The 26,077-nt window shown below is 42.9% G+C and overlaps 1 protein-coding gene across 1 annotated transcript; it reads left to right on the top strand.

Annotated features, from left to right (window-relative positions):
* Positions 1–313: 313 nt before the first annotated feature.
* kif5c (kinesin family member 5C) lies at positions 314–26,018 on the top strand (the record flags this gene model as incomplete). Its single annotated transcript, XM_080839712.1, has 26 exons — positions 314–439; positions 6,746–6,833; positions 6,928–7,001; positions 8,757–8,861; positions 9,424–9,472; positions 9,648–9,703; positions 9,940–10,027; positions 10,490–10,614; positions 11,276–11,380; positions 11,752–11,900; positions 14,220–14,368; positions 16,451–16,617; positions 16,963–17,031; positions 18,436–18,642; positions 18,837–18,983; positions 19,373–19,561; positions 19,719–19,836; positions 19,947–20,023; positions 20,638–20,747; positions 21,056–21,157; positions 21,613–21,673; positions 22,053–22,124; positions 24,503–24,607; positions 24,917–25,133; positions 25,471–25,629; positions 26,011–26,018. 26 exons carry the CDS (start codon positions 314–316, stop codon positions 26,016–26,018), a joined length of 2,922 nt encoding a protein of 973 aa, XP_080695838.1.
* Between the last annotated feature and the right edge of the window lie 59 nt (positions 26,019–26,077).

Raw genomic sequence — 26,077 nt, 5'->3', positions numbered from 1 at the left:
GCGGGCCAGACGAACCACCTAGGCGATTTGGGATTTGCGTGCCAGGCTTCACGGAAATAAAGTTTCATCGTCTTTCATTTTGCTTTCATTGCACGGTTAAGATATTGAATTTGTTAATACAATTGTGAATTGTTTCGGGCTACAGGTGACGTTTGCGCTAAAGAAATTCACCGCGGTCGCAAACGACTGGAGGAGACGCTGCCATCGACGACCAACAATGCGCATCGCGGCTTAATGTTTTGAAAAGGCTTTGCGCTTTGATTTCGCTGGTTGTGAAAGTTTCTCTAATCATTTTTCACTTGGACTGGCAGAGATGGCGGATGCATCTGAATGCTGTGTAAAAGTAATGTGCCGGTTCAGGCCATTGAACGGAGCTGAAATATCACGAGGGGATAAATACATTCCTAAATTCAAAGGGGACGACACGGTTGTCGTGTCGGTAAGTTGCCTGAATTGTTCAACTTTTTTGCAGACTGTTTTTGGAAGGAGAGACTTCAGACAGCAGCATTTCAGTACAGATGCAAAATACCTTTGTTGTAGGCTACCCTATCTTTACGTGCTGAATTTGACACTAAAATCAGACAACACTGCTACTACAGATAGGCTATAGGCTGTAGAATACTTTTGTTTAATTTTTAGCATCCACCAGCTCAAATCAAAACAGTCAACATCCCAATAGCTACATAGCACAGCTATAGTTTCGACCTAAATCTACCCGCTGACGACAACACGCACATATATGCACCATCGTCTCTTACATTTCTCTATTGGCAAAACTGATTTAGGCTACATCGAAGCCCTGTCGTCTTAATTCTTTGACATTTTGTTTGTTCAGATGCAGAACAGGGTTGAAGTAATGTGGCCATGCTGTGAATATCCGTTTAGAAATCAGAAAACAATCTCGACCAGAGACATTCACCAGCTTAATTATAATAGGCTAATATATTATGCATTGTCATGGAGAATTGAATTACCCCGACCGGAATGAACTCTCCATGACAGTGTTTTGGGGCAGATTTGTCATCATCAGACTATTAATGGTGTCATAGGATGCATGGCTGTTACCAGGATTTCTCAATTTTAGCTAATATAATTTCCTCTTCATGTTTACAGAGCTAATATCGCAAACTATCCGAATTGCATCTTTGTTGTCCGTTTGTCTCTTTCCGTTATTGAAATCACAGGCTACATGTCTTGGTTTAGTATGGTAGACTATTGATGAGGGTGAAAACAAATTAAAATTAAAAAGTGATAAAAAGGACCTATAATAACAATGAAATTAAAAAACATATGAGCTGGAGAAAAAAACTTAAGCAATAGCTATGGACTTCATGCAGTTGTTTTGCAATATGTCGGTGAAATTATGATAGTTCTGTGTAAACAGATGTATGGAATACAACTTCTTTGAGATCCAAATGTGTTGGCCAACCAGAATTTTGAATGTCCCATTTCCATATTTGGGAGCGAGATTTTACACGCCATGTCTGAGAACAGTCACCTTTCAGCTATTGCTTCAATAGTCTGCAAGTCTTTGTCCAAAAAGGAATTCAATTTTGCATGACTTCTAGATAATCACTCCAGTATGGGTGTTTTGATTGCCGTGGCAACAGCTACTGTTTGTTGTTTAGTCTTGTCTGTATGGGTCAAAGTGCTTTACTGTGAAGGGAATTGAATCAAGCCCAAGCCACTGACAGGAAAAAATGGCTGTCGAACGAAGAAACCGCCTGCTGACGTTGTGCAAAGTGACACAAATAAGAGATCTGATGTGCTGTGTGAGGAGATATTCTGATAAAAGGAGAAACCAGCAGCAATGGAAAACTGTATGTGTGTACGAGAGAGAAAGAGAGACAGAGATAAGAGAGGAGGGGCCCATGTTTTTGTAATTTAGATTCTCAAGTGAAGAAGTGATTGCGATCTGAAACAGTTTGAGTCTTTGTGTGCATGTTTCCTCAGGGAACAATTAAACCCAAGCTTGAGATTTTCTTAATGTGGTTTATCTATGCAGTTGCAGCCAAAGCAACAATTTTCTCCTGGACACCTGACTCATTCTGGCTTTGCCCAGCTGTGTCCCTTCCCTAGAGGATAATGTCATTCAGATAGGCAAACACACCCGTGCCAGTGCTTTGCCATCTGCATCACTGCAGGTTTTATTCATTTGTGTGAATCTACAAATGACAACAGTACTGTTGTGCCTGATTAGACTGGGTAGGGGAATGGACTACGTTCAGGTCTTTGTGGGCATAGTTACAAGACTGTGCGTTGTGTAACCAGTTGGAAATGCAAGTGTGTGTGTGTGTGTGTCTGTCTGCAGGCTTGTGTAGATTTTTTTGTGTATGTGCTTTCTTTTAGTCTTTGTTTTCTATGCGGATTGTATTTTATTTAATATTGAGCGGCTGGCCAATTTAGGCAGCAGGTGCATGAATAAGGGTTTACTAATTGTGTGCGTCTGGAGCTGAATACACGTAAAACGTTGTCTGGCCTGCTTGACTGGACATCCTTAGCTTTTAACCGGCCCAGCCATCACCTACATCACTTACTCCACTCATCTGTGAGGCCATTTTAAAGGTGAATGCACAAATCATGCTGCATCATCATTCTGTGTCAAACAGAGATGCTTTATTATTAGACTGCTGAAGTCAGAGACAGATGGCTCCTTTGTGTGGTTACCTACGTGGCTGGCCTCTGTTGCTCAGGAGAATTGGTGCACGGCCTAGTGCAGGGGGTACTGCCAATAAATGGTAATTATTGTGGTGGGGGGGTGTGGGGGAAGGGTTAAATTCTCATACCTCCTTCCCCTCCATTTCCAACCAAATTGGGCAGAACCCTTCTGTCACCGCTGACAGCTGTGTGTTTTAATTCATGTCATGATTGAAGGTCTGTTTTTTATTTGTTGCATCAAGTCATATAATATATAATATGCAGCTTATGCAGCAGTTTTAAATGACAAATCCATTACATGCTTTTCCAAGAGCTGCAAAGATGCATTTTAGTGGCCAATTCATTTTTATTTTCATTTAATTCAGAAGAAAATTAGATTTCCAATATGTGTGGAAAGGGGGCTTGCAAATGCCTTCATAAAATAAGTGTTGCTCCATTAACTCAGTTTATCGCCATCAGATAAATGGATTTTATTCTCAGTTGGTTAGTGTTTTCAATGACAACTTAAATGCACGCAGATTTGTGTCCCTGAACACTGTTGTTACAGTACTGAGTCATACAATACACACAAATGTTGGTTTGAATGACCTGCTTCACATGATTGGCTAATGCTACATGTCCCTATAGACAAACAGACATCAAGCTAAGCAAAATCTCTAATGCCCCCCAAAAAATGAATAGTTAAAAATACTGAGGTTTATAATCGCATAATTGCATGTGCATTAATGCATTAACTATTGTAAGTCCAGCAAATGTTGATGTAAAATGTTACTGAATGTAAGATAATACACCACGAAATATCTAGCCCTCCATTAAAGCTATCTGGAGGTAAATCTAAGCTGAGAATAGGCGACGTGTATGTTCCACAGTACTGCAGGGAAACCCTGCCTAAATGTAAGCAGTGGGACGCCTTTTATCCCTCATGCATTTTACATTATCCTCATCGACTGCTGGAGATCCCCTGACCCCCACACATCCCCTCTTTTCACAGAACCCCGATTTTTAAAAGTGCCTTCAACACTTCTACAATGACTCATGGTGCGTGTGTGCATTATGTCCGTATCTTTGTTACAGTTACACACGCTGCGTGTTTCCGTTATGTCCGTATCTTTGTTTTAAACAGTAATGCATTCCCTCATACACACACACACACACACACACAGACACACACACACAGACACACACACACACACACACACACACACACACACACACACACACATACAACAGTGTCCTGCATAGCCATTTGTGTGTCTGATAAAAATTGAACTATGTGGAGCAGAAAAAACCTGTGTTAATAGCAGTCAGTCTGGAAAATAATAGAAACACGTTTGGCATTTGCTTTTCTGAAATCCTGGTGTACCGTTCGTCTACAGCAAGGAGGTAACAACACACCTCCAGCATGACGGAAGACCTTGAGGCCCTCTGTGTGAATAACGTCTCCATGGTGATGGAGATGGGAGGTTGTCAGACCTTACCGGCAGGCAGCTGGTGATAGGAAGAAATGTGAAAAATGAATTCCCACAGAGGGTTTCAAAGGACAGAGCTGTGTGGCCATACATATGCTCGAGACTACAAACTAAAGGCTAGAGACGGAGGAGCTTTACTGAGTAAACAAAAGCTAGTGGATATTTGAAGTTGTGGTAGACGATCATTTTCACACCAGGACGGAGTCCTGCAATTCGGAGTGCTGATTTCTCTTGTTTTCAACTAGTAGTGATGGAACGTGTTGAGATCCAAGCTCTCTCCTCTCATGTGGAAAGACCTTGACCGTCTTGCGAGAGAGCACATCAATTATTGAGAAAGAGAACATGTCATGTGGAATACACTGTATGTGTAGGAACGTTACTCAAGGGTGTGTGTGTGTGCAGGTGTGGGTCTTTATCATATCGCTGTGTGTGTGAATTTGTGTATGTGAGTGTGCGTGCGCGCGTGCGTGTGTGTACATGTGTGTGAGTGTGCATGTATGCACAGTCACGTGCCAGATATGGAGAGTACATAATGAAGTGTCTGTGTAGGAGTGCATGCATGTAAATCTTGCAAGCAGCCACCAGCAGTATTTCACTCACAGCTTGCATCAGTGTGAGAAGGTTAGTGACCTGTTGTACAAATAGAAGAGAAAAGCACAATACAGTGCTAGGTCAAACCACAGGAAAACATGTCTGTGGCGTGTTCTTTACGTACTCTTGTTGCCCTGGGAATGGGATGGTAATAGTAGGTTGAGGTGTATTTTCACACACACACACACACACACACACACACACACACACTGCATTACATTTACAGCTCATAAGCAATCATGTTCCCATCCTTTGCAATCAGTTTTTGGGGAACACCTGGAGCCAACTGATGTCCAATCAGTAAAGGTCTCTCCCACTGGGAGGCAGTTTCCGTGGTAACTGGCTCAGTGTAGACAAACCGGCATTCCATTTCTCCTGCTGTCTGTGTGACTGACCGACCTCTAAATATGCTCTCAGACAGGGGAAAAGTAAAGAGACGCCGCTGCTTCAAAGAGCTATCTGTGTCTAGCAGAAGAGATTCGAAATGTCACAGATATACCCACACAGTCGCTCCCTCTCTTTCTCTGTCTCATGCACACACACACACACATACACACACTCACTCATACACACACACACACACACACACACACACACACATACACTCACTCACACACGTAAACATATTGATTAGCCGCTTCTTTGTGTTCATAGCATAGCTTTCCAGTAAAGGCCTTCAGTGCCCTAGGGTATTCCTATAGTCCACTCATCTCTGTGTTCATGATGTTAAAGCGTGATAACTGTCAGCGAAACGTGACAGAATTGTGAATCATGCTTTGCAATGACGGCCAGGCATTGTATGCAGTCATCCCAGCCCTCGTCTGTTTGTTTGTGTGTTTGTGTGAGGAAGAAAAGGAAGTTCTTCCTAAAAGAACACTTGTGCTAATGGAATTAATTGTTCAAACTTTGGCAATGAATCTTGATTACATCTGCAGTACTACATGGAGATAGCTTATTCATCATTAGACACATTTGGCATTGATGCAGGTTAAGTGTGCCTTTTCTTGCCTCATCACTTACACTTACACAGTGCCATACTCCACTAATGGGTTCAGCAGGGACAGGGTAAATTAGCAGCCAAATTGGTGGATTTCAAAGGAGAGGAGTGCTGACAGACAGTTGGGGGATGGGTGGGATTGGGTCTTTTAAAAGCTCACCCTTGAGCCATGAATTCGCCAGCAGCTCCACTAGGAATCAGAGACAGAAAAAGTAATATGCAAAGGAGGCCGTGAAATTAAATCATTTTAAGTGGATTCACCCGCACTTAATCTCAATGCAGTTTGTTGTTCAGTGATGTAAGATTATGTTTCGCTGCATGACTTTAAGGATATTTTGTTGATGACCTTAAAGACCTAGTTTTTGCGTAAGATCTGGCAGTCTGATAGCAACAATAACCTTAAATTTGCAAAAACTCACTGCCTACTCCAACTTTCAGAGTGTCTGCACTGTAGGCTTACCTTGCAAGGAAGAAGCTGCCCCTTTCATGTGCAATACTTTAGCCTTGTAACTCCCTATGGCAATAGTGCCCGTGGCAGGCAGTTGCCCCGTCACGCTCAACATGTAAATGCCTTTATGCGATTTGGCCAGGCTCCCCCCTGTGAGCGTGGTCCTCTGGGGGGGCTAGCAAGCTCACGTAGCATCTGGATGCAACTGCACTGCCGATCCTCAGGGATCCCCAAATCCTCTGTGCCCTAGTTCTGGCTGAGAGGAACCTTGTCTTTCAGACACTTAAGCACTCACTCAGACATTTGTTTCCCTCTTAACTGTAACATGTAAGTCCTGGCAGGAAACATTCATGAATTCATTGCAGGAGGATATAAAAGATATCTAAAGGGGAGTGGCTGGGGAAGTTTTTACAAATTTGAATAGAAGTGTAATATATATGTGTTTGTATGTACAGAATGTATCTGTCTGTCACAATTTAATCTAAATTAAATTTCATTCAATTTTATCAGTTCATCAGTTGAAATGAAACTCGCTGCAAATGAAAGCTGTTGACCTGGCTGATGCTTATCTGTCTTCTGCAGGGCAAACCATACGTCTTTGACAGAGTCCTTCCGCCAGACACAGAGCAGGTGGAAGTGTACGAAAACTGTGCCAAACAGATTGTCAAAGGTAAACTCTTTTTCAGAGAGGGCCATTGAACATAGATCATGTGTTGATTAATAAAGCAGTCGAATCTGAAATATGTGTGTTTCTTTTTCCGCAGATGTGCTTGGCGGTTACAATGGAACCATATTCGCCTATGGTCAAACAGCATCAGGGAAGACTCACACCATGGAGGTAAGGCCCATCACCTAATGTGATTCAGGACATATTTAGACAGAATGGTCTAAATAAGGGATGTGCTATCTTGTCTTTTATTTATATTTTATTTTAATTTTAGAAGCATGAAGCACATTTAATGGATTAACTTCAACTAAAACTATTTTATTTCCGGTTCTATATAAAAGATAATTATATTTAATTATTGTTTGAATAACAGAAAACCTTTGTTGGGCACGGATAGAGATTAAATGGTGGTCTTGAGCCGTAATCCTTAGGGGGTTCCGGAAAAGGGGTTTAAAGATGTGGGATTTTTATTTAATGTCCTCATAAGCGTCTTAGAGCAGTGAAACAAGATGATTAAAGGATGGTAGGAGGATTATGTGTCGGGGGTTTCACCTGCAGCCTAACACCAAGCTCTGTCATGGTTGCTTTGCTGTGTCACAAACATCCGTCACCTCCTTAAACCCAAGACGTGCTGTAAACATAGGAAACTCAAAACATAAGCAGTCTGGTTGTACAGCCGTTCCCAGTTACACATACTGTTCCAGTTGTGGATGGAATACAATTGTTTAACCAATGAAGTGTGTATGTCTTGTCTGCTGTCTGTTCAGATCTGATTGCAAAGCTGCTCTATATAGGCGTGTTAGTCATCTAATCAAAGTCATTCTGGCTTCTGTGAAACTCCACACTGCCATTTTCTATGATCGCTCTTCTCCATCAGTGCTAAATATAAAGTATTGCCAGGAAGCTCCTCATTACCACCCTTGTCCACCCTTAGAATGTCAGGTAAAACCGGATGAGATACCTGATAGCTCAATCAGAGGAATCATGAAATGTAGTTAACGAGTTTAGGTTCCAAATCTGCGGCATGATACAGAGCATGTTTGGCATGTTTGGCTCTCTCTGGCCAGGAACCTGAAACACCTTCTACTGCACCACACAGGAAGTAGCTGCAGTTATTCTCTGATGTAATTTCTTAGTCTGCCGGTTGGTTACTGGAATTCTCCTGACTTTGCTGAAACCTAGCCCATACTGGACCGAACCCACAGCGAGGCGGAATTATGTTGCCGTGTCGGCGGAGGCACGTCACTAACCCACAAGAGCAGATTGCTCACCAGGAAACTGCAGTAGTTTCCCTGGAAACAGCCCTGGAGGCTTTAGGGAGTGTCTAGAAATATAAATCAAATGATTTCATTTTGAAATCGAAGCCTTTAAATACCAGTGATATTAATAGGAATGTTTATACTCGGGTAATGTCATTTTCACAGACACACACTCACACACAATTCCATTGGGGGTTGTGTGTGTGTGTGTGTGTGTGTGTGTGTGTGTGTATGTGTGTGTGTGTGTGTGTGTGTGTCCTTCAGGCTAAATGGTGGCTTGAGTAAATAACCTTTTTATTATTACAGTTTTATTGCATTTTGGTGCGCATGGGGGCATGCTGTATAGTAAACCATATGAAACAATAGCAAGGTTTAGACTAGAGTCAGTCACCACCATTCCTTTTCCTGATATTAGAAACGCCCCAAGGTCAGTTGCATTTTTCATATCATGAACATTTGATGAAATCCCACCTGATTGTATTAGAACAAAAATGTTTAAACAACACCTCTCTGATACGATAGCTCAGCTTTAGCATTGGCTTAGTAAACAGACGAAAAGAAAAGACAGAATACAATTCTTTCCCACCACTGCAGTGACTTCATCTGTAGCTGTTTGTGCCAATGTCTGTAACCCCTTCAATCTCCTCTGTCTCTGTCCTCCCCCCAGGGCAAACTCCATGACCATCAGGTTATGGGGATTATCCCTCGCATTGCTGAGGACATTTTTGACCACATCTACTCCATGGATGAGAACCTGGAGTTCCACATTAAGGTGACTATTTGCCCATCATTTGAAATACAGCCGTTGATAGCTATATCTTTATATCTGTTTTTAAGAATTTTCAATCATTGTAGAGGAGTTCTCAGCAGCAGTTGTACCTTATTGTTTAAGAGTAGATGATGTGAGCGGGGGGTCTTTCTGTTGGATGAGATGACATCCTGAACTGGTGGGGGATTACACGTCACCCATAGATACCCCCTGAGATGCCAGCGGATGTGCCACCTGTGCCATATGGGCCGTGGGCTCTCGATCTGGGTCACTGGGCTACAGATGCTTTCTGTGCCCTTCTGTGACTGAGAGGACAAACCCCACTGACATGTTCTTGTTCTATTTTGATTCCTTGAAAGCAACATATAGATTTTACTAGTTAATATTGTTTGTTTATGCATGTTTAAATTGTTTATATGTACATTTGTCAGGGATTAAGATGCCTGACTACGTGTCAGTGGGTACAGACATAGGAATCTATAAATCACAGCGATTTAAAGCAGTGACATACAGAGTCAACTGGTCACAAATGCAAAATGATTCAGAATTCTCTTTCTGTCCACAGGTGTCCTATTTTGAGATCTACCTTGACAAAATCAGAGATCTTCTGGATGGTGAGTAGAAGGCAGTGTGCCCGTGACCTGTTTTTTAGGTCAATTGGAAACTTATTGTGTCACTGTAGTAGTGTAAATGCGGTGACCAAAAATTATGGTGCAGAGTATTTCTTCCTGAAACTGAGTGCATTTAAAAGACGTGTATAGATTGTGTATTGACAATTTTCTCTGTTAGTGTCCAAGATCAACCTGGCTGTACATGAAGACAAGTTAAGGGTGCCCTATGTGAAGGTGAAAAGCCATTTTTATAAATTATGCAGCAACTCATTACAAAGGTGTTTTCCTGATTAATTAAAATATCTTTAAATATGAACATGCTTTTACGACAATGTAAACTCATCTAACCACACTGAAACGCTAATGGTTTTTGGGTTGATTTGACACCTCTGTGTGTGTGTGTGTGTGTGTGTGTGTGTGTGTGTGTGTGTGTGTGTGTGTGTGTGTGTGTGTGTGTGTTATGTTTCCAGGGCTGCACAGAGCGCTTTGTGTCCAGCCCAGAGGAGGTGATGGATGTCATTGATGAGGGAAAAGCCAACCGCCACGTCGCAGTTACAAGTGAGACGCTCATAACTCCTCATTTATGTGCAGTCGACTCACAGCCTCCTAATCTAATGGGGGGAGTACTTTCCCGGCAGAAATAAGCTCCAGGCAATACAGTTCTTCCTCCCATCATGGAGATTGTGCACAGTAAACCACCCATTTACTGCTTGTCAATCACTCAAGCGTTTGCTTGCCACGGTGTTTCCTATCCAGTCACCTCCCTCAGGCTGTGTATGCAGAGTATTCTCAAACAATCCCTGTAGGGTGTGTGAGGACACTGGCTTATTACCTCATTAAACACATACTCCTTGGTCTGCCATAGACCTCACTTATCAGGAAAATACAGACCTATTAAACTGTGGGGGAAGAAAAGCTGAACTGGAACATGGCTTTCACTTGTTACTGTCATTTATTTTCAAATGCAAGGAAGTTGATGATGTGTTCTCACGGCCGTTGTCCCCTTCATGTTCTCTGCAGACATGAATGAGCACAGCTCCCGCAGTCACAGCATCTTCCAGATCAATATCAAGCAGGAGAATGTGGAGACAGAGAAGAAGCTCTCCGGCAAGCTTTATCTGGTGGATCTGGCCGGCAGTGAAAAGGTTAGACGCTGGTCGATTCTGGTCTGTTCTCATGTTCTCAGTCACCTCTGGAGGAGAGTAGCTGAATAACTTGACTGACTGTGACATACCGTTCAGAAACAATTAAAACAAACCTGCCTTTTCAGACCTTTCAGCACATGCATTTTCAGAAATACATACAGTATGGGCCACAATAAATGAGACATTATCCATGACGCCATTGTAATAATCTCTCTTGATAGACGTTTCAGTATAGCTTCAGTGATGAGTAAGGATATTTCTTTAGTTCCCTTGTTCAATGGTCGTAGTAAACAGCTAAGCCATGGTCTAGGTCTTGACATAAACACCCCCCTGGTACTTTCGCATGACCACTTCTGTGTTCAGAAGGTCAAAACCGTATATAATGGATTTGATCAGTCATAGAGATCTTCCATCATTGATTACTTGTGTGAGTCCCAATCTGTAATAGGTGATAATGCCTGGATACGACATCCACCTTTCAGTCATTTTTTTCACCATGGTGCAGCAAGATAACGAGATCCAAGACTGATAGTGGTCTAAAGTACAGTCCACTGTCTCATCCCTCTCTGTCCCATCCCCCCGAGGTTCGTCTCTAGGTCAGAATCTGTCCCTCACCCCTGTCTTTGCGAGCGTGGATGTTCACCATGTGTTTGCTTTTAAGGTCAGTAAAACTGGGGCAGAAGGAGCCGTGCTGGATGAAGCTAAAAATATCAATAAGTCCCTCTCTGCTCTGGGGAACGTCATCGCCGCTTTGGCTGAGGGGAACGTAAGTGTTCTGTCAGTCCTTCTTACTCTTCCTTTCTGCTTCACTGCCCTCACTCTCTCTCATTCTCTCTCTCTCTCTCTCTACACGCTCACCATCATTTTTAGCTTGTCAGCCAGGGTTGTGAAGAAATAGTTGTAGAAGAAATTGATGACTCTCTTACCTAGGAGTTACTGAAATTCTTCCACTTTTGTAACTGGGCACAAGCAGTCAGTCATGGCCCTGCTTAGATGGATGTTCCATCATAAATATTAAATAGAGTGCATGTAATATTCAAAATCTGTATTTCCCCACTTTGTCCAAGTGTTTTAGTCACAGATTTGTAAGGATCATTATTTTTCAGGCTTATGACTTACTTCTGTCCTGGGTTTCAGAAAGCCCACGTGCCATACCGAGACAGCAAGATGACCAGGATCCTACAGGACTCCCTCGGTGGGAACTGCAGGACTACCATCATCATTTGCTGCTCTCCCTCTGTCTACAATGAGGCAGAGACCAAGTCCACACTCATGTTTGGACAGAGGTGAGATGGATGGATGAGTGGAAGGATGGATGGATTAACAGACAGACAGACAGACAGACAGACAGACCTACAGACAGACAGACAGACAGACAGAGAGACAGCCAAAGACAGACAGACAGACACAAAAAAAGACAGAAAGAAAACAGAAAGACAACCGAATAAGGAAAGAGCCAGTCGGACAGATAATGTGTAAGCATGTGCGGAGGCCCTTGAGTGTGTGTGTGTGTGTGTGTGTGTGTGTGTTTGTGTGTGTGAGAGAGACAGCTTCCGTATGCACACATTTCCAGCCCAATGCTCTCCATGTCACCGGAGACCCAACCCCTCAGGACACTCAGCTGTCTAGCAGAAACGCCGCCAGCACTCAGCCCAGATCCGTATTCCCAGAACAATGCATCCGAAAGCTGACGCCAGGACTTTTAATGAGAAAGACATGCTGTTTCCATTTTGGGTTTGGGGTTTAAGGCTGTTCACTCTGCTATTATACATTATTTTACATTACTGTAGGCAAAATACCAGGATTGGTATTAGAATTGGAAGATTTTGAGTGAACTGATTTCACATAGACTAGAACTAGCTGTATGATCTGGTGTTACTAAACATATGCGGTCATGCTGGCTACAATCCAGTTCATTCAGTTATGAAAAATTCTAAATGAGTGTCTTTGCTAACCTGGTGATTAGCAAAAGGACTGTGTGCATGAATATTAATATGTAACGCTTATGCATGAAACATGAGGCAAGCTGCCTCAGTCTCAGTGACTGAATTATAGCTAGATATTAAATGTGTAAGGCCCACATGTAAGTCTGAGCAGGAAATACAAGAAGAGAGGGAGGGGCATGTCCACAGGAGCCAAAGCCTCTACAATAAGCTACAGATCATTCTTTTTTCATTATTCATGCAGAACTCAATTGGCTTGGTGGGTGAGGGCATTTCAAAAGACACAAAACTATGTAGTTTGAAGATATTGTATGAGACAAAGATTGTAACGAAGTAGTGAGGTTACATTGCATGAATATTTTCCTAAAATAATACAAAGGGTTTGTTAGAGTTTCTTTTGTGGACTGGCTTCATCAAACAAGCAGTTTCCAAGAAGAACTGCCAAAGCTAAAGTTGAATGTGTCTGCAGAACTACAGCGTGCATTTACACTACAGATTTTAAACGGCTGGGTTTGGCCTGAAGAGTTAACAGATGTTCCGAATCTTAGTCTGGGATACTCATTAATGGTAATTATTTTAATGGTGTCTCAGTCTGAGAATGATCAATCAAGAAACAGGCTATAAGGAATAAAAAGACACTTTGATATGACCAAGAGAGTAGGGGTGGTGAAAACACTCACTCACACCTCCCTTAGGTCATTTCATATACCAGGAACTTCAACCAGAAACTCTTACATTTTAACCTAGGTCCAATTAAAAGCAACAAATACAAATAAATAGAAGATTCATTGAATTATTGATTACTGTCAATCATTATTTACTCTGATCCTTAATTCTGATTTGCAACTCCTTCATCCTCTTACCATTTGTCTAAACTAGTATGTTAGACAAAGGCATTAACATGTAGTAGCATTTTAGTGAAAGCCCCAAATGACTATTAGCGCAGCACACTGTGACCTGTAGATACAGCATCTCTGTTTAACCAGCAGCCTACGGTGAGAGTAATTGCAATTTAATCTCCCTGTTTGTGGGTTCAATCACATTGAGAGACACACACACACACAAGCAGGGAGAGATACACCGAGAGGGAGAGAAAGATTGAGAAAGAGCTTGAACACAAGACAGAAGACTGATGATTATGAATTTGATGAATCTGAAATTAGGTCTTGTGTCTGTATGTGATCAGCATGCTAATGCTTCATCCAACACATCCAAGAGTTAATGTATGTCTAAGTACTGAGTCATAGATTCTTCTTTTAAGTGATAGTTGAATATTTGGAATATCTGTTAAGGAATTATACTCTTTATACACATATGTGTAATGGGCATGTCCACTGATATGTTTTAAATCATTTCAAAGCTTTGAAATAATTAAAATTAAAATGGTGTCTAAATTTAATTTCATTCAATCACTTAAATCTAATTATAAACAATTGAACTAATACTGAATTGACTAATACAAATCATTACTGAATTGTATCTGTAATAGTATCTTTCATTTAAATTTGTACCTTTAGCCTTATTATAATGCCGTGTGATAGTGACACTTCACTACATTTCCTCCAGATGTCCTTTCACATCAAACTTTTGTTTCCTGCTGTATGTGTCAATACAAGTAGCTCTGTCAACCTAGTAGCTGATGATCACCATCCTTTCATGCAGAGCTAAGACTATCAAGAACACAGTGTCTGTGAACATGGAGCTAACTGCAGAGGAGTGGAAGAAGAAGTATGAGAAGGAGAAGGAGAAGAACAGAGGTCTGAAGCACATCATTCAGCGCCTGGAGACTGAGCTGAGGCGCTGGAGGAAAGGTAAAGGCAGGGGAGGGATGGAGCCCAAGGCCAGAGGTCAAAGGCCAAAGGACACTGAGAGAAGGTGTGCATGTGGAGTCAGTTGTGTAGCCAAAAAGACAAGCAAAGCTGCTAAAACATTCTGTGCAGAGTTGGTCCAAGAGTTAAGGGCTGAAAACAAAGGAAGAAAACAGGTGGAAGGGAAGAGATAGTTCAATAAGATCGAAGCAAGAGGTAGACTTCCATAAGAGCTTTTGAACTTAGGAGGACTACTGAGTGTAGCAAACAGACAGATATATTAGTAGATAGAGCAGCTGAGAGCAGTTATGAGGTTCCTATATCCAGGATGAAGATGAAAAAGAGATTGAGTGTGATAACGAGTGGGAGAACAGAGAGCCCCAGAGCTCATGTTAGACACATGTCACTGTCTCATCAAGTACATATTGTGTTCAGGGGTTGCCTCAATGCCTCTAAGTGATATACTGACATTCATACCGTGTGTTTATGCATTAAAATATGAAATCAAAGCATGTTCAATGTGCCTGTTATTAGATGAATTAAGATTGATTAGAATTACATATATTATTTTGTTGTGCTTTTTGAGATCACAGGTTCTGGATCTCTCTTCTGCTCCTCCTTTGTAGTGCATCACTCATTACTGTTATTTTTTTTGTCCTGCCTGCCATTAAGGACGTTGTTAGACTAATGTTGGGGATTCAGTTGATGTAATGGGTTTAACGGCAGTGTTCAGGCACACAGTATTGTAAGTTAGCTTTGCTAACAAGCAAAAAAGGCCTCCACAAACCTCAGCTTCTTCCTTACTTTCTACTCTCCTTTTACCGGACTGAAATGGGTCAGGCTTTCGGCCTCCTACTGCTTGGCTTCTGTTTATTTCCCTCTGAATGACTAACCCAGTTTTACCTCATATCTGCGTGGAACCGAGGAAGTCTAGTGCAGTAATTATGTGGATGAATACAATGTTATGTTAGCCTCTGAGTCTCTAGCCATTCCATTTTAACTATTGAGTGGATCTGAATGAATTAGGTCATATTTGCTCTCAATCCATAAAGAGCTGAGCAGGGAATGCATGAAAGGAAATGTTTGTAATAGTTTGTATGCCTAATAAACATTTTATAGACAGGATCTCATCTTAAGACACATATTCTAATCCATAGTAGCTGTTATGAATTTTGATGATGAGAGGTATAGAAAGGTTTCCTAACCGATTACTGTTGCATGTAACATTTGCATATGCTGTCTAGGTTGAAACAATAAAGTTAGTGTTGTAGCATTTGCTGCTCCCAGATTCTATAGTCTTCTGTAGAATGTTGGAATGGGCTGGTTCAGTAGTCATGATTCTTTTTCACTGTCAGTGGCTGTTTTTGCCATCTTTTTACTTACCTAGTGGGTACTCTCTTTTCAGTCCAATCCAATTAAAAACAGTCTTTGTACATATTTTTCCTGATGACAGATAACACAAACTTGTGGCTTGCTACGCTGCAGATACCAGTCTCCACTACAAAGAACCAGACAGTGCTTTTATAGCCTGTTACTCTCCGCCTGTCTGTCTGAAGAAGCCCCCCCCCCCCTTGTAACTTCCACCACTTTCCTTATCGGTAGCCTCACAGCAGGGTTGTCTCCCACCGGCTCATTCCGGCTTTTTTTATTATTATTTCAGACTGAGGGGATTATTCACGGAGGAGGTGTTGCCTGGCACATATCCGCAGCAGGGAGTTAAGTCTGTCTGCTGGCGTTGTTACGCCGAATATCTGCCTGATCGCCTCTCATATCATGAATGTGACTCTTGGGATTGATTCCCTGTGTGTCATACTCTGAGGAAAATGTTGCTGGTGTTTTGAAAATGGATCCAACTACACAAAACTTTTTATTTTATTTTAGGTCATTTAGGTTTTGGCTGTTATGGCAGGTATTTGCTTATCCTAGAGGTATTTTAGGAACTCTATTTTGTGCCTTGTACCTTGAATATGCATATCTTTTGTAACCGCAAAACCAATGACTTGATGCTGAAGTAAGGTTCCTTGCAGGTTCAAATCCACCTGTACTGTTCTTTATACATTCTCTCTCTTTCTCTCGTTCTTCCAGGAGAGGCCGTTCCTGTGGAGGAGCAGTCCGCTCCAAAAGAGCAGAAGAATGCAGAGAGCACTCCCCTGGTTGAGACGCCGGCCCCGGCCACTGTGCCCCTCGCAGACGCAGAGAAGACCCAGTACGAGGAGCTGATCAACGACCTCTACCAGCAGCTGGATGACAAGGTGGGACTCCACCACAGCTGGACTGCAGAGATAGTCTGATACTGAAAAAAGGCTTTACAATAACAATGTTGAGGTTTGGGGTTAGACTTGCTCATGATCATATCTTTCATTGAGATAGTAGCAAAATGTTATTCTATTGTTGGTCATATAATGTTTATGTCCTCCATGTACACAGACTCCATGATAGGTTTACACATTGCTACAGTACAGTCCGATGCTGTATTACTACATGCTCATGGTCATGTTCCATTACTAATGGTTGCCGTGGTATTTGAGCAAAGTGTGGCCATTTTTGAGACCCTCCTCCAAATGTGTGAAAACGCCCCCCTCCCCCTCTCTCCCCAGGACGATGAAATCAACCAGCAGAGTCAACTGGCAGAGGAGCTCAGGCAGCAGATGGTTGATCAGGATGAGGTGAGCACAGACTAGAGACGCATGCGTGCACACACACACACACACACACACACGCACACACACACACACACACACACACACACACACTGACACAGACACACACACACACACACACACACACAAACACACACACACACACACACACACACACACACACACACACACACACACACACACACACACACACACACACACACACACACACACACACACATAAACATACACAAGCCCATATGCATACATATACACACACAATGCCATCTACATTTATAAGTATTTACTTCCATATACTGTATGAATACAGGGCCTACAAAAAATGACTATACATACAGAAATAGATTTATTTATACCTATGTATATATGAATACAAACTATTCCTTGGAAACTACTGCTTGGATTTTGGATTCTCCAGTAATATTAGAGATGCACAACAGCTCAGCGCCATCACAATTCCATCACCTATTCCACCATAGAAATACCCCATTCAGCTCGGTCCGCATCCACAGCCACAGCACGTCATCATGAAATATGGATTTATGCCCTGAGTCACTGCTTATCATCCCATGTTAGACTGAGAGATGGATTTCCATTTCCATACAAGGGGGAGATAGGAATATGGAAAATAAAAAAATAACAAGAGTAAACTCACTGCCACCTAGTGGAGAAAGAGAACATCTCCTCTCTGCGGTAGAGAAGAACAAAGCAAACAAATCACCAGCAAGCCTACTTGAGAATTCATGTCAGGTGCCGTATTTTTTTAAACATGGTTGTGCAGCTATAATTTTCTCCAGGACAATACTAAAGTGGGGGGAGAAACCATTTGAATATGAATGCGGCTCCGGTAATGACAGCTCCATTAGGGCCACCATCTTGTCACAGTGCACTTCAGAGTTTGAGAGCTCCTGTAATGCCACACTCATACGGCCCCGTTCATTGTGTGTATTGTCAGGTGCATTTGGTGACATGGCAAACTGTGAAGGCTATTTTGAATGCAAATTGCAAGTAATCATCCTATTTTTGGTTATCAACTAAGCATACTATTTAAACTAATTTGCACATTTCGTGTAAAATCAGACAGAAAACCCGTATAGTCTTCACATGAATGCGGATACAGTCTTTTTCTATTTAGTGACAATGACAAGTATTTCAACTGTGCTATAACATATATATTTTAGTGCCATTTTAATAACTATCCTGTTATCCAGCACCACACTTATAGAAAACATGCAGCTTTGCAAAGCATGCATGCACACTTTTCAACCTTGCCGTGTGCATGCCAACCAGAATGCTTTGGAATATACTTTCATGGCAGGCTAGAATGCGATTATGCATTGATGGTGTGAATTGTATCCTGATTTGTACCTTCCCACACACATGAACATTTAAACACACACACACACCTAGCTCGTGGCATCAACGCGGCGGGACTACGAGAAGACCCAGGAGGATGTGTCACGGCTGCATCGGGACAATGAGGCGTCTAAGGAGGAGGTGAAGGAGGTGTTGCAGGCGCTGGAGGAGCTGGCCGTCAACTACGACCAGAAGAGCCAGCAGGCGGAGGAGAGGGGCCGCTGCAGCGACCAGCTCAGCGAGGAGCTCTCCCAGAAAACTGTGAGTGTGTGTGTGTGCGTGTGTGTTTTCGGGATGGATGTGTGCTCGTGTGTGTGTGTGTGTGTGTGTGTGTGTGTGTGTGTGTGTGTGTGCATGTGTGCATGTATGCATGTATGGATGTGTGCTCATGTGTTGTGTGTGTGTGTGTGTGTGTGTGTGTGTGTGTGTGTGTGTGTGTGTGTGTCTGTGTCCAGGCCTCTCTGATGGCTGTGGAGAGGGAGCTGGCCCAGCTGCAGGACCTGAGTGGCCACCAGAAGAAGAGGGCTGCAGAGATCCTCAACCTGCTGCTGCGTGACCTCAGTGACATTGGCAGCGTCCTCGGCACCACCGACCTCAAGGCGGTAAATACCCTCACTCTACACTTCAGCTCAGTCCTGGTCCTTCCTCGTTTTTGTATAACCCATGTACTCAGCTAGGTCATTTATATATCTGATTAAGGAGATGTTCTATTCTGCTAAAATGTAACTTGTGGGCACTGAACTCTGGACTTCCACTGGGTTCAAAGTACCCCACCCCTCCACAGAGTTTCTTTGTGTGAAAGTCAGCTCCATGAATTCAACACAAATTCAGTGAATTCAGTTCACTGTCAGTCAATTTAAACATCAAATCTCAGAAAGATGACCAAGCTACCACCAATAAAACCACCTGTCTTTACCACTCTTTACTCTCCCTGTCTTCTAGTGCCCACACTGAAGTTATTTTTAACGCCCGTTTTCTCCGTCTAATATAGATGACCGAGGTGAATGGCGTCATAGAGGAGGAGTTCACCATGGCTCGTCTCTACATCAGTAAGATGAAGTCGGAGGTGAAGTCGCTGGTGAACCGCAGCAAACAGCTGGAGAGCACTCAGGCTGACACCACACGCAAGATGCAGGCCAACGAGAAGGAGCTAGCCTCCTGTCAGCTCCTCATCTCTCAGGTACAGACTAGAAGAGGCTCCAAGCCAAGGGTCGTGTGCTTCTGCATCCCAGTCTGCACACTGGGGAAAACTCTCATTCTCACAATGGAAACCACAAGATCTTTAGCTCATCGGCTGAGGTAAAAAAGAAAGTCGTATTGTGTTTTTCCTTCCTTAGCTCCAAGCCAAGATCAAGTCCCTGACTGACTACATGCAGAACATGGAGCAGAAGAAGAGGCGGCTGGAGGAGAGCCAGGACTCCCTGATGGAGGAGCTAGCCAAGTTGCAAACAGAAGGTGCATTTGATGTCATACACACTGATACTGATAAATACATACATCTGTAGCCCACTTGTAACACACACACAGGTCTCTGCTAACCAATCACTGTCATGATGTCTCCACAGAGAAAATGCATGTGGTGTCTGAGATGGATAAAGAGAAGGAGCACATGAGCAGACTACAGGATGCTGAGGAGATCAAGGTGAATGAGCTCTCACTCTCTATCACTTCCTCTTTTACTCTCTATCTACCCCCCTTCTCTTTCACTCTCTATCCATCCCCCCCTCCTCTTTCACTCTCTATCTACCCCTCCTCCTCTTTCAATCTCTATCTACCCCTCCTCCTCTTTCACTCTCTATCTACCCCCCCCCTCCTCTTTCACTCTCTATCTACCCCTCCTCTTTCAATCTCTATCTACCCCTCCTCCTCTTTCACTCTCTATCTACCCCCCCTCCTCTTTCACTCTCTATCTACCCCTCCTCTTTCAATCTCTATCTACCCCTCCTCCTCTTTCACTCTCTATCTACCCCTCCTCTTTCAATCTCTATCTACCCCTCCTCCTCTTTCACTCTCTATCTACCCTCCCCCCTCCTCTTTCACGCTTGTTTAGGCATCACCTACAACAGCTGCCGCTGATGTTCTTCCATCCTCTTCTTCCATTTCTCCAGAATTCAGCAAACAAAGTTACAAATCATGTTTTTGTTTTTCAGTGCATTGGATGGTTTGTATCTCAGAAAGTTGAAATGAATCTCCACAGTAACAAATAAACCAGTAAATAAAAATAGCGAGTGTGGCTTTTCCTCTGTCTCTCTGCAGAAAACCCTGGAGGAGCAGATGGAGAGCCATAGAGAAGCCCACCAGAAGCAGCTGTCACGCCTACGAGACGAGGTCGAAGGCAAGCAGAGGATCCTGGACGAGCTCAAGGAGTGAGTGATTGTGTCATTATCTTAAAATAACCATCAGAACGCTGCCAACAATTAAGCTGGAACTTCCTTTTCACTTTAAAATTCTGCCTTACAATGTATTGTCAACAGCTTTGTGGTGCCCCGATGTGAACAGGGATCTTGAAATAAAGTGCAATTTTGATCAGCATGACACCATGAACAAAGATGCTGCGCCATTGTGCAAAACGAAATACAGTAAATTATTGAGTTGAATTGAGATCAAGGTTGATTGAAATCGAGTGGAATTAACATAGAGTTGACTTCTTCAACTGTGTGTGATTCCCCTGCAGTCTGAATGAGGGCCTGCAGCTAGAGCGGACAAAGCTCGTGTCTGACAATGACAAGCTGAAGCAGCAGGAGCTGGAGAAGGACGAGAAGCTGCAGAACCTCATGTGAGTCTCCTGGTATATTATCTCCATACTGCCCCCTACTGTCAAGATAGTTTGTCACACATTTACTGTATTTTTCTAAAGCTCCAGTGCCGCTCTTCCTTTCAGTTTCATACAAGTTGATTAGGGAAGTATTTCATTTCACATGCACTCAGCGACATTGTTTTTCACTAACCATGTAGTCTGTAGTGTGACAACTCATGGCAACAAGTAGAACACTGACAACAAATATATTCTAATGCATAGATTGACAGGCTCAAATTACATCATACATCAAGAGCAAAACAATTTTGTCGTTGCAACAAAAAAAGCTGTAGTTTGTCATGTTGCGCTCCAGACTATAAACCACTTTAAGGCTTTGGGGGGCTGCTGGAGGTTATGGGGTGCAAACAAGGGAAACAAAATGCAGGTTTTTCAATGTAGCGTGTCTGCCTTTGACCAAAACATCTATCCTGCAGGTTTCTTAACGAAAAGAGGGAGCAGGCTAAGGAGGATCTCAAAGGCCTTGAGGAGACTGTGGTGAGCGGACACTGTTCACATTTCCCAGCAGGCCATTGGCTTTCTCTAATTGTAGCTTGTAGAGTGCTGGTGGGAGAACCCATCATAAGTATTAGTGTTCATCCGAGCATGAATCATTTTTAACAGTGCACAAATCCCTCCCTTCATGTTTGGCACATCCACTAATGCAATGCGAGTGCATTCACATCTCTCTATGAAGCCCCTTTCAGCAAACAACAGCACATCTTTGTTATAAGTGAATACAGTGAATACATGGATTGACTCCTTATGATTTATGTAAAAGAGCCCTAATGTTATAATGTGTAATGTTATATCTACATGTGTCTGTGTGAGAACAATGATTGCTTTAAGTTTTTCATTTTTAATCTTTTCTTTATAGGCAAAAGAACTTCAATCACTCCATAATCTACGGAAGCACTTCATTGACGATCTCAATACTCGTGTAAAGAGAGTAAGAACGCATTCCTGTTATTTTACAGCATGTCTTAAACAATATTAAACTAAAATAATGACTGCTTTTTAACGGCTTATGCATCCTTTATGTGCAAAGGGGACAGAGACAGGATATATAAAAACAGAAACTAACTCGACAGTTTCACAGGTTATTGCAAAGCTAAATTTGCCCAGTTGTGCAAGTCCAGGGGTGTGAGTGGGGTCAAAGGTGAGCGACCACCCCTGTGTTCCCTGAGCATCCTTGAGTTTGAGCCACAGTAACCTTTCGATGATGGCCGTGATGGTCGTGTTGTCACCACCGGGGTTCTCCACCTCCCTTGTACGCCCCGGTGGCTCAGTGCCATCCTTCCTTGGCTCATGGCTTCAGCGTTTGCCAGCGGGGCACAGGATGAGGCAGCACTGTGAGAAAGGAAACTCAAAAGAGACCTTGGCTGAAACATTGACGACATGCTCAGGAAATCCACGGGTGCCTCTTCAGGGGGAGGATGATGCACGCATCACTCCTCAGCTCAGCCTTGTGTGGTCAGCATTAGAGTCAGGGTCCAAGGGGTGACATCAGTTTAGCTGTTAATACACAGTCAAGAGTAGAGTGATGACATCCTTTGTGTGCATATATGTAGGTCCACTGCAACTGCAGCTGGCCTTACCTGGTAGAATGATGCAGTTTGAAGTTTTAGTATGTAGTTAATACAATGTAGTTTCCCTCATAGCAAATTAACTATCTAGATAACATGGCACATGGCAGCTCATTCGGAATGATCAGATAAAGATCCGTAGACATCGGTGTAAAACCTACCATTATTACAGGTCCGTGCAGATATAATTACAGAACTATAGATCCATTTTAATCAAAGTGGTAACTTTAAAATTTACAAATTCCAAAACAATTCCAGTCTCTGGTGCAGTGAAGGTAGACTTGGCACTGAAGGGCGTTACAGTAAGATCGCACCTTCCTTTCTTTCCTAGAGGTTGCATAGCAACTGTCAGGATGCTGAGTTGATGAAATTGAAAAAGGATAAAAATCATCGAGATCAATCATGCGGAGAAATAGTACTTTCCACCACTTCATGCACTTCTTTAATACATTGTTGTCAACAGCGTTCATGTATTGACTGTAATGGTTGAAATGTCACAGGCTGCCTGACTTCAGCATTAATATAGCAATCTCAGACTTTTTGCTTCCTTGGCACCATAAGATAAGGATTTGCACATTCAATCGAGGACAAGATTGCAACAGCCCCGTCGTCCCCAAAACAGACTCCATCACGTTCCCGTCTCATGCTGACTCTTTCAAGTTTTTTGCGCCCATTTCTTGCTGTTTTCAAGGATGCTGCAAAGTCTCTGTAGCTGGGTTCACGAGTTTAAACCAATCTTTCACCAGTTTTACAGATGCATACAAATTGTCAAAATATACGGTACATGAAAGCCCTTACTGATCAACAGTGTTACATGCTTCATGACAACCTCATACCCCAAGCTTTTTAAACTGGGATCCTCTCCTGCTCTGATCAAGGTGTCCATCAGCCAGGACCCTCAGTTTTATTCCCCATTTTGTTGGTTTTGTTGTTTTCTGTTGAATGCTGGACCTATGTTTTGAGTTCACTATGAACTCGCCCAATGCAACCTGCTGAAATGGCTGGTACAGGGTCTTACATCTCTCTTTGAAGTTTTCCAAGAAGCTGGCTACTTTCCTCAGCTTGTCCCTTTCATCTTCACTCGCAGGTTCCACCACATGGAGCATTGCCTGAAACTTGACATAATGCTTCGTGCCCAAAGCCTGTGGTAGAGCGTTTTTGGTAGTCCGGTACCGCTCACTTGATGTTACACTGACTAAGCCGCAGTAGAGTATTAGGGAAATTAGTTTCTGTATTTCTCCTGCTGTGGTCTTAAACCAGGCACAGTGCTTGTCGCCATTGGGCCATTCATATGTGTTTGTGTGGACACGGATTACACGCACAATTTCAGCTGTCAAAAATAGCTAGAAGAAGTAATTTGCCCATAACATTGACCTTCTCAGCATTGCAATGCCCAAATGAAGGACAGGAGCTCTCCTAGGAGTAAAGGGAGGAAGCTGGTTTGGGATATCACACCCAGATAGGAGTTGCTTTGAAGGAGTGTGTGGTAAACTAGCTGCTTTGCCTCTGCCCCCACACGCTCCCCTTGCTCTTCTTTCTTTTTTAATTTAAAATATTCAGTCATCTTGAGTGACCTAATATCACTCAGCACGTGGAGTGATGCCAGTCAGACTTCAAGGAACAAATTCAGAACATTCTATTTCAGCAGTTGTTTTCAATTTGAATGGACTGTGGTTTTGTTGCTTTAGCGTCTGAATTTAGGCGAGTGTTTATATAATCTCTTCCTGTCTGCCCCTCACAGAGTGTTGAGCTGGAGTGTGATGAAGCTGGAGGCAGCTTGGCCCAGAAACAGAAGATCATCTTCTTGGAGAATAATCTGGAACAGCTCACCAAAGTCCACAAACAAGTGGGCCTCTTTAAGTGACTTCTGCACAACTGTCTAGTCTTGGCAATAGATATAGGCTAATGGTTGTCTTTTTTTGATAACAGGAGATGGTTGTTTGTGTTTGGTTCTTTGAATTGGTAAAATGTCTCTATAAAACATGAATATTTAAATTAAGTAGTGATAAAGGCTTACATCATAATTCTACAGGCATATTAGTTCAATCACATTTTTGTGTTGTAACGTGTCTCTATACTCTTTCTTTCTTATCTAACAAATAATTTCTCTCTCTCTCTCTCGCTCTCCGTCTCACTCTCTGTCTCTCTCTCCCAGCTGGTGCGTGACAATGCAGACCTGCGCTGCGAGCTCCCCAAGCTGGAGAAGCGTCTGCGGGCCACTGTGGAGAGGGTGAAGGCCCTGGAGGCAGCTCTGCGCGAGGCCAAGGAGAGTGCGATGCGCGACCGCAAACGCTACCAGCAGGAGGTGGACCGCATCAAAGAGGCCGTCCGCAACAAGAACATCGCTAGGAGGGGACACTCTGCACAGATCGGTGAGGGAGAGCATACCATACTCAGTGTTCAGTATTCATTTCTATTATTTCATGAGAACAACTAAATATTTAGTACTCAGTGTTCAGTATTAAGTAGTTTTATAACATAAGAACTACAAAATATTTAGTACATTTGTTATTATATATCACAGTACCTTAAACACATGGGTAGGTTGTGCCATTTTTGTTTTACAAGAGTAATGTAGGAACCACCTACCATAGGCCTTTTAGTATGTATACCATAACTGTGGACATTCAGTTATTATGTATATGTTTACTTTGTTATTGTACCATCTATACTTCAAATGCAATGAGAGTTTTTCTGCTCCCTTTCTAGCTAAGCCCATCCGGGCAGGGCACCACCACAGCCAGGGCTCCCCCAGCATGAGCAACGCCATCAGAGGAGCATCTATCAGAGGAGGAGTATCTAGCCGCCACCATCACCCCCAGCAACACCACCACCATCCCCAGCCTCAGCACCCACAGCAGCACCACCGTCATCCGCAACAGCATCAGCAGCAACAGCAGCAACATCAGCAACCGCAGCAGCAGCCTCAGCACCCACAGCAGCAGCACCGTCATCCGCAACAGCAGCAGCAGCAGCAAATGAAGTAAAGGGTGAGGTGAATATTCAACACATTTTGAGAGACCAATGTTCTCCATATCTACGTTTACTGATTCCAAGCTTTTCTATGTCTTGTGTCAAATTATTCTGTATTTGGCTGGCTGCTGCCCCCTGTTTAATCAAGGTTGACCAGGGAAGTCTGAAGTCTGGAAGACTATATGAGCAAATGACCTTGAACCCCATTCCTAAATCCACCTACCGTACATGGCAGAAGGGTCACCATTGTGCTCTTTATATAAATATTCCTCATAGGTTCCTGAATCATATGATTTTTTCTACATGGACATGCAAAAGCCAAGTGAGGCTCACTCTCTTTTGT

This window comes from Sprattus sprattus, assembly GCF_963457725.1.
Source record: "Sprattus sprattus genome assembly, chromosome: 5".
NCBI lineage: Eukaryota > Metazoa > Chordata > Actinopteri > Clupeiformes > Clupeidae > Sprattus > Sprattus sprattus.
This window is presented reverse-complemented; position numbering and strand designations above follow the sequence as displayed.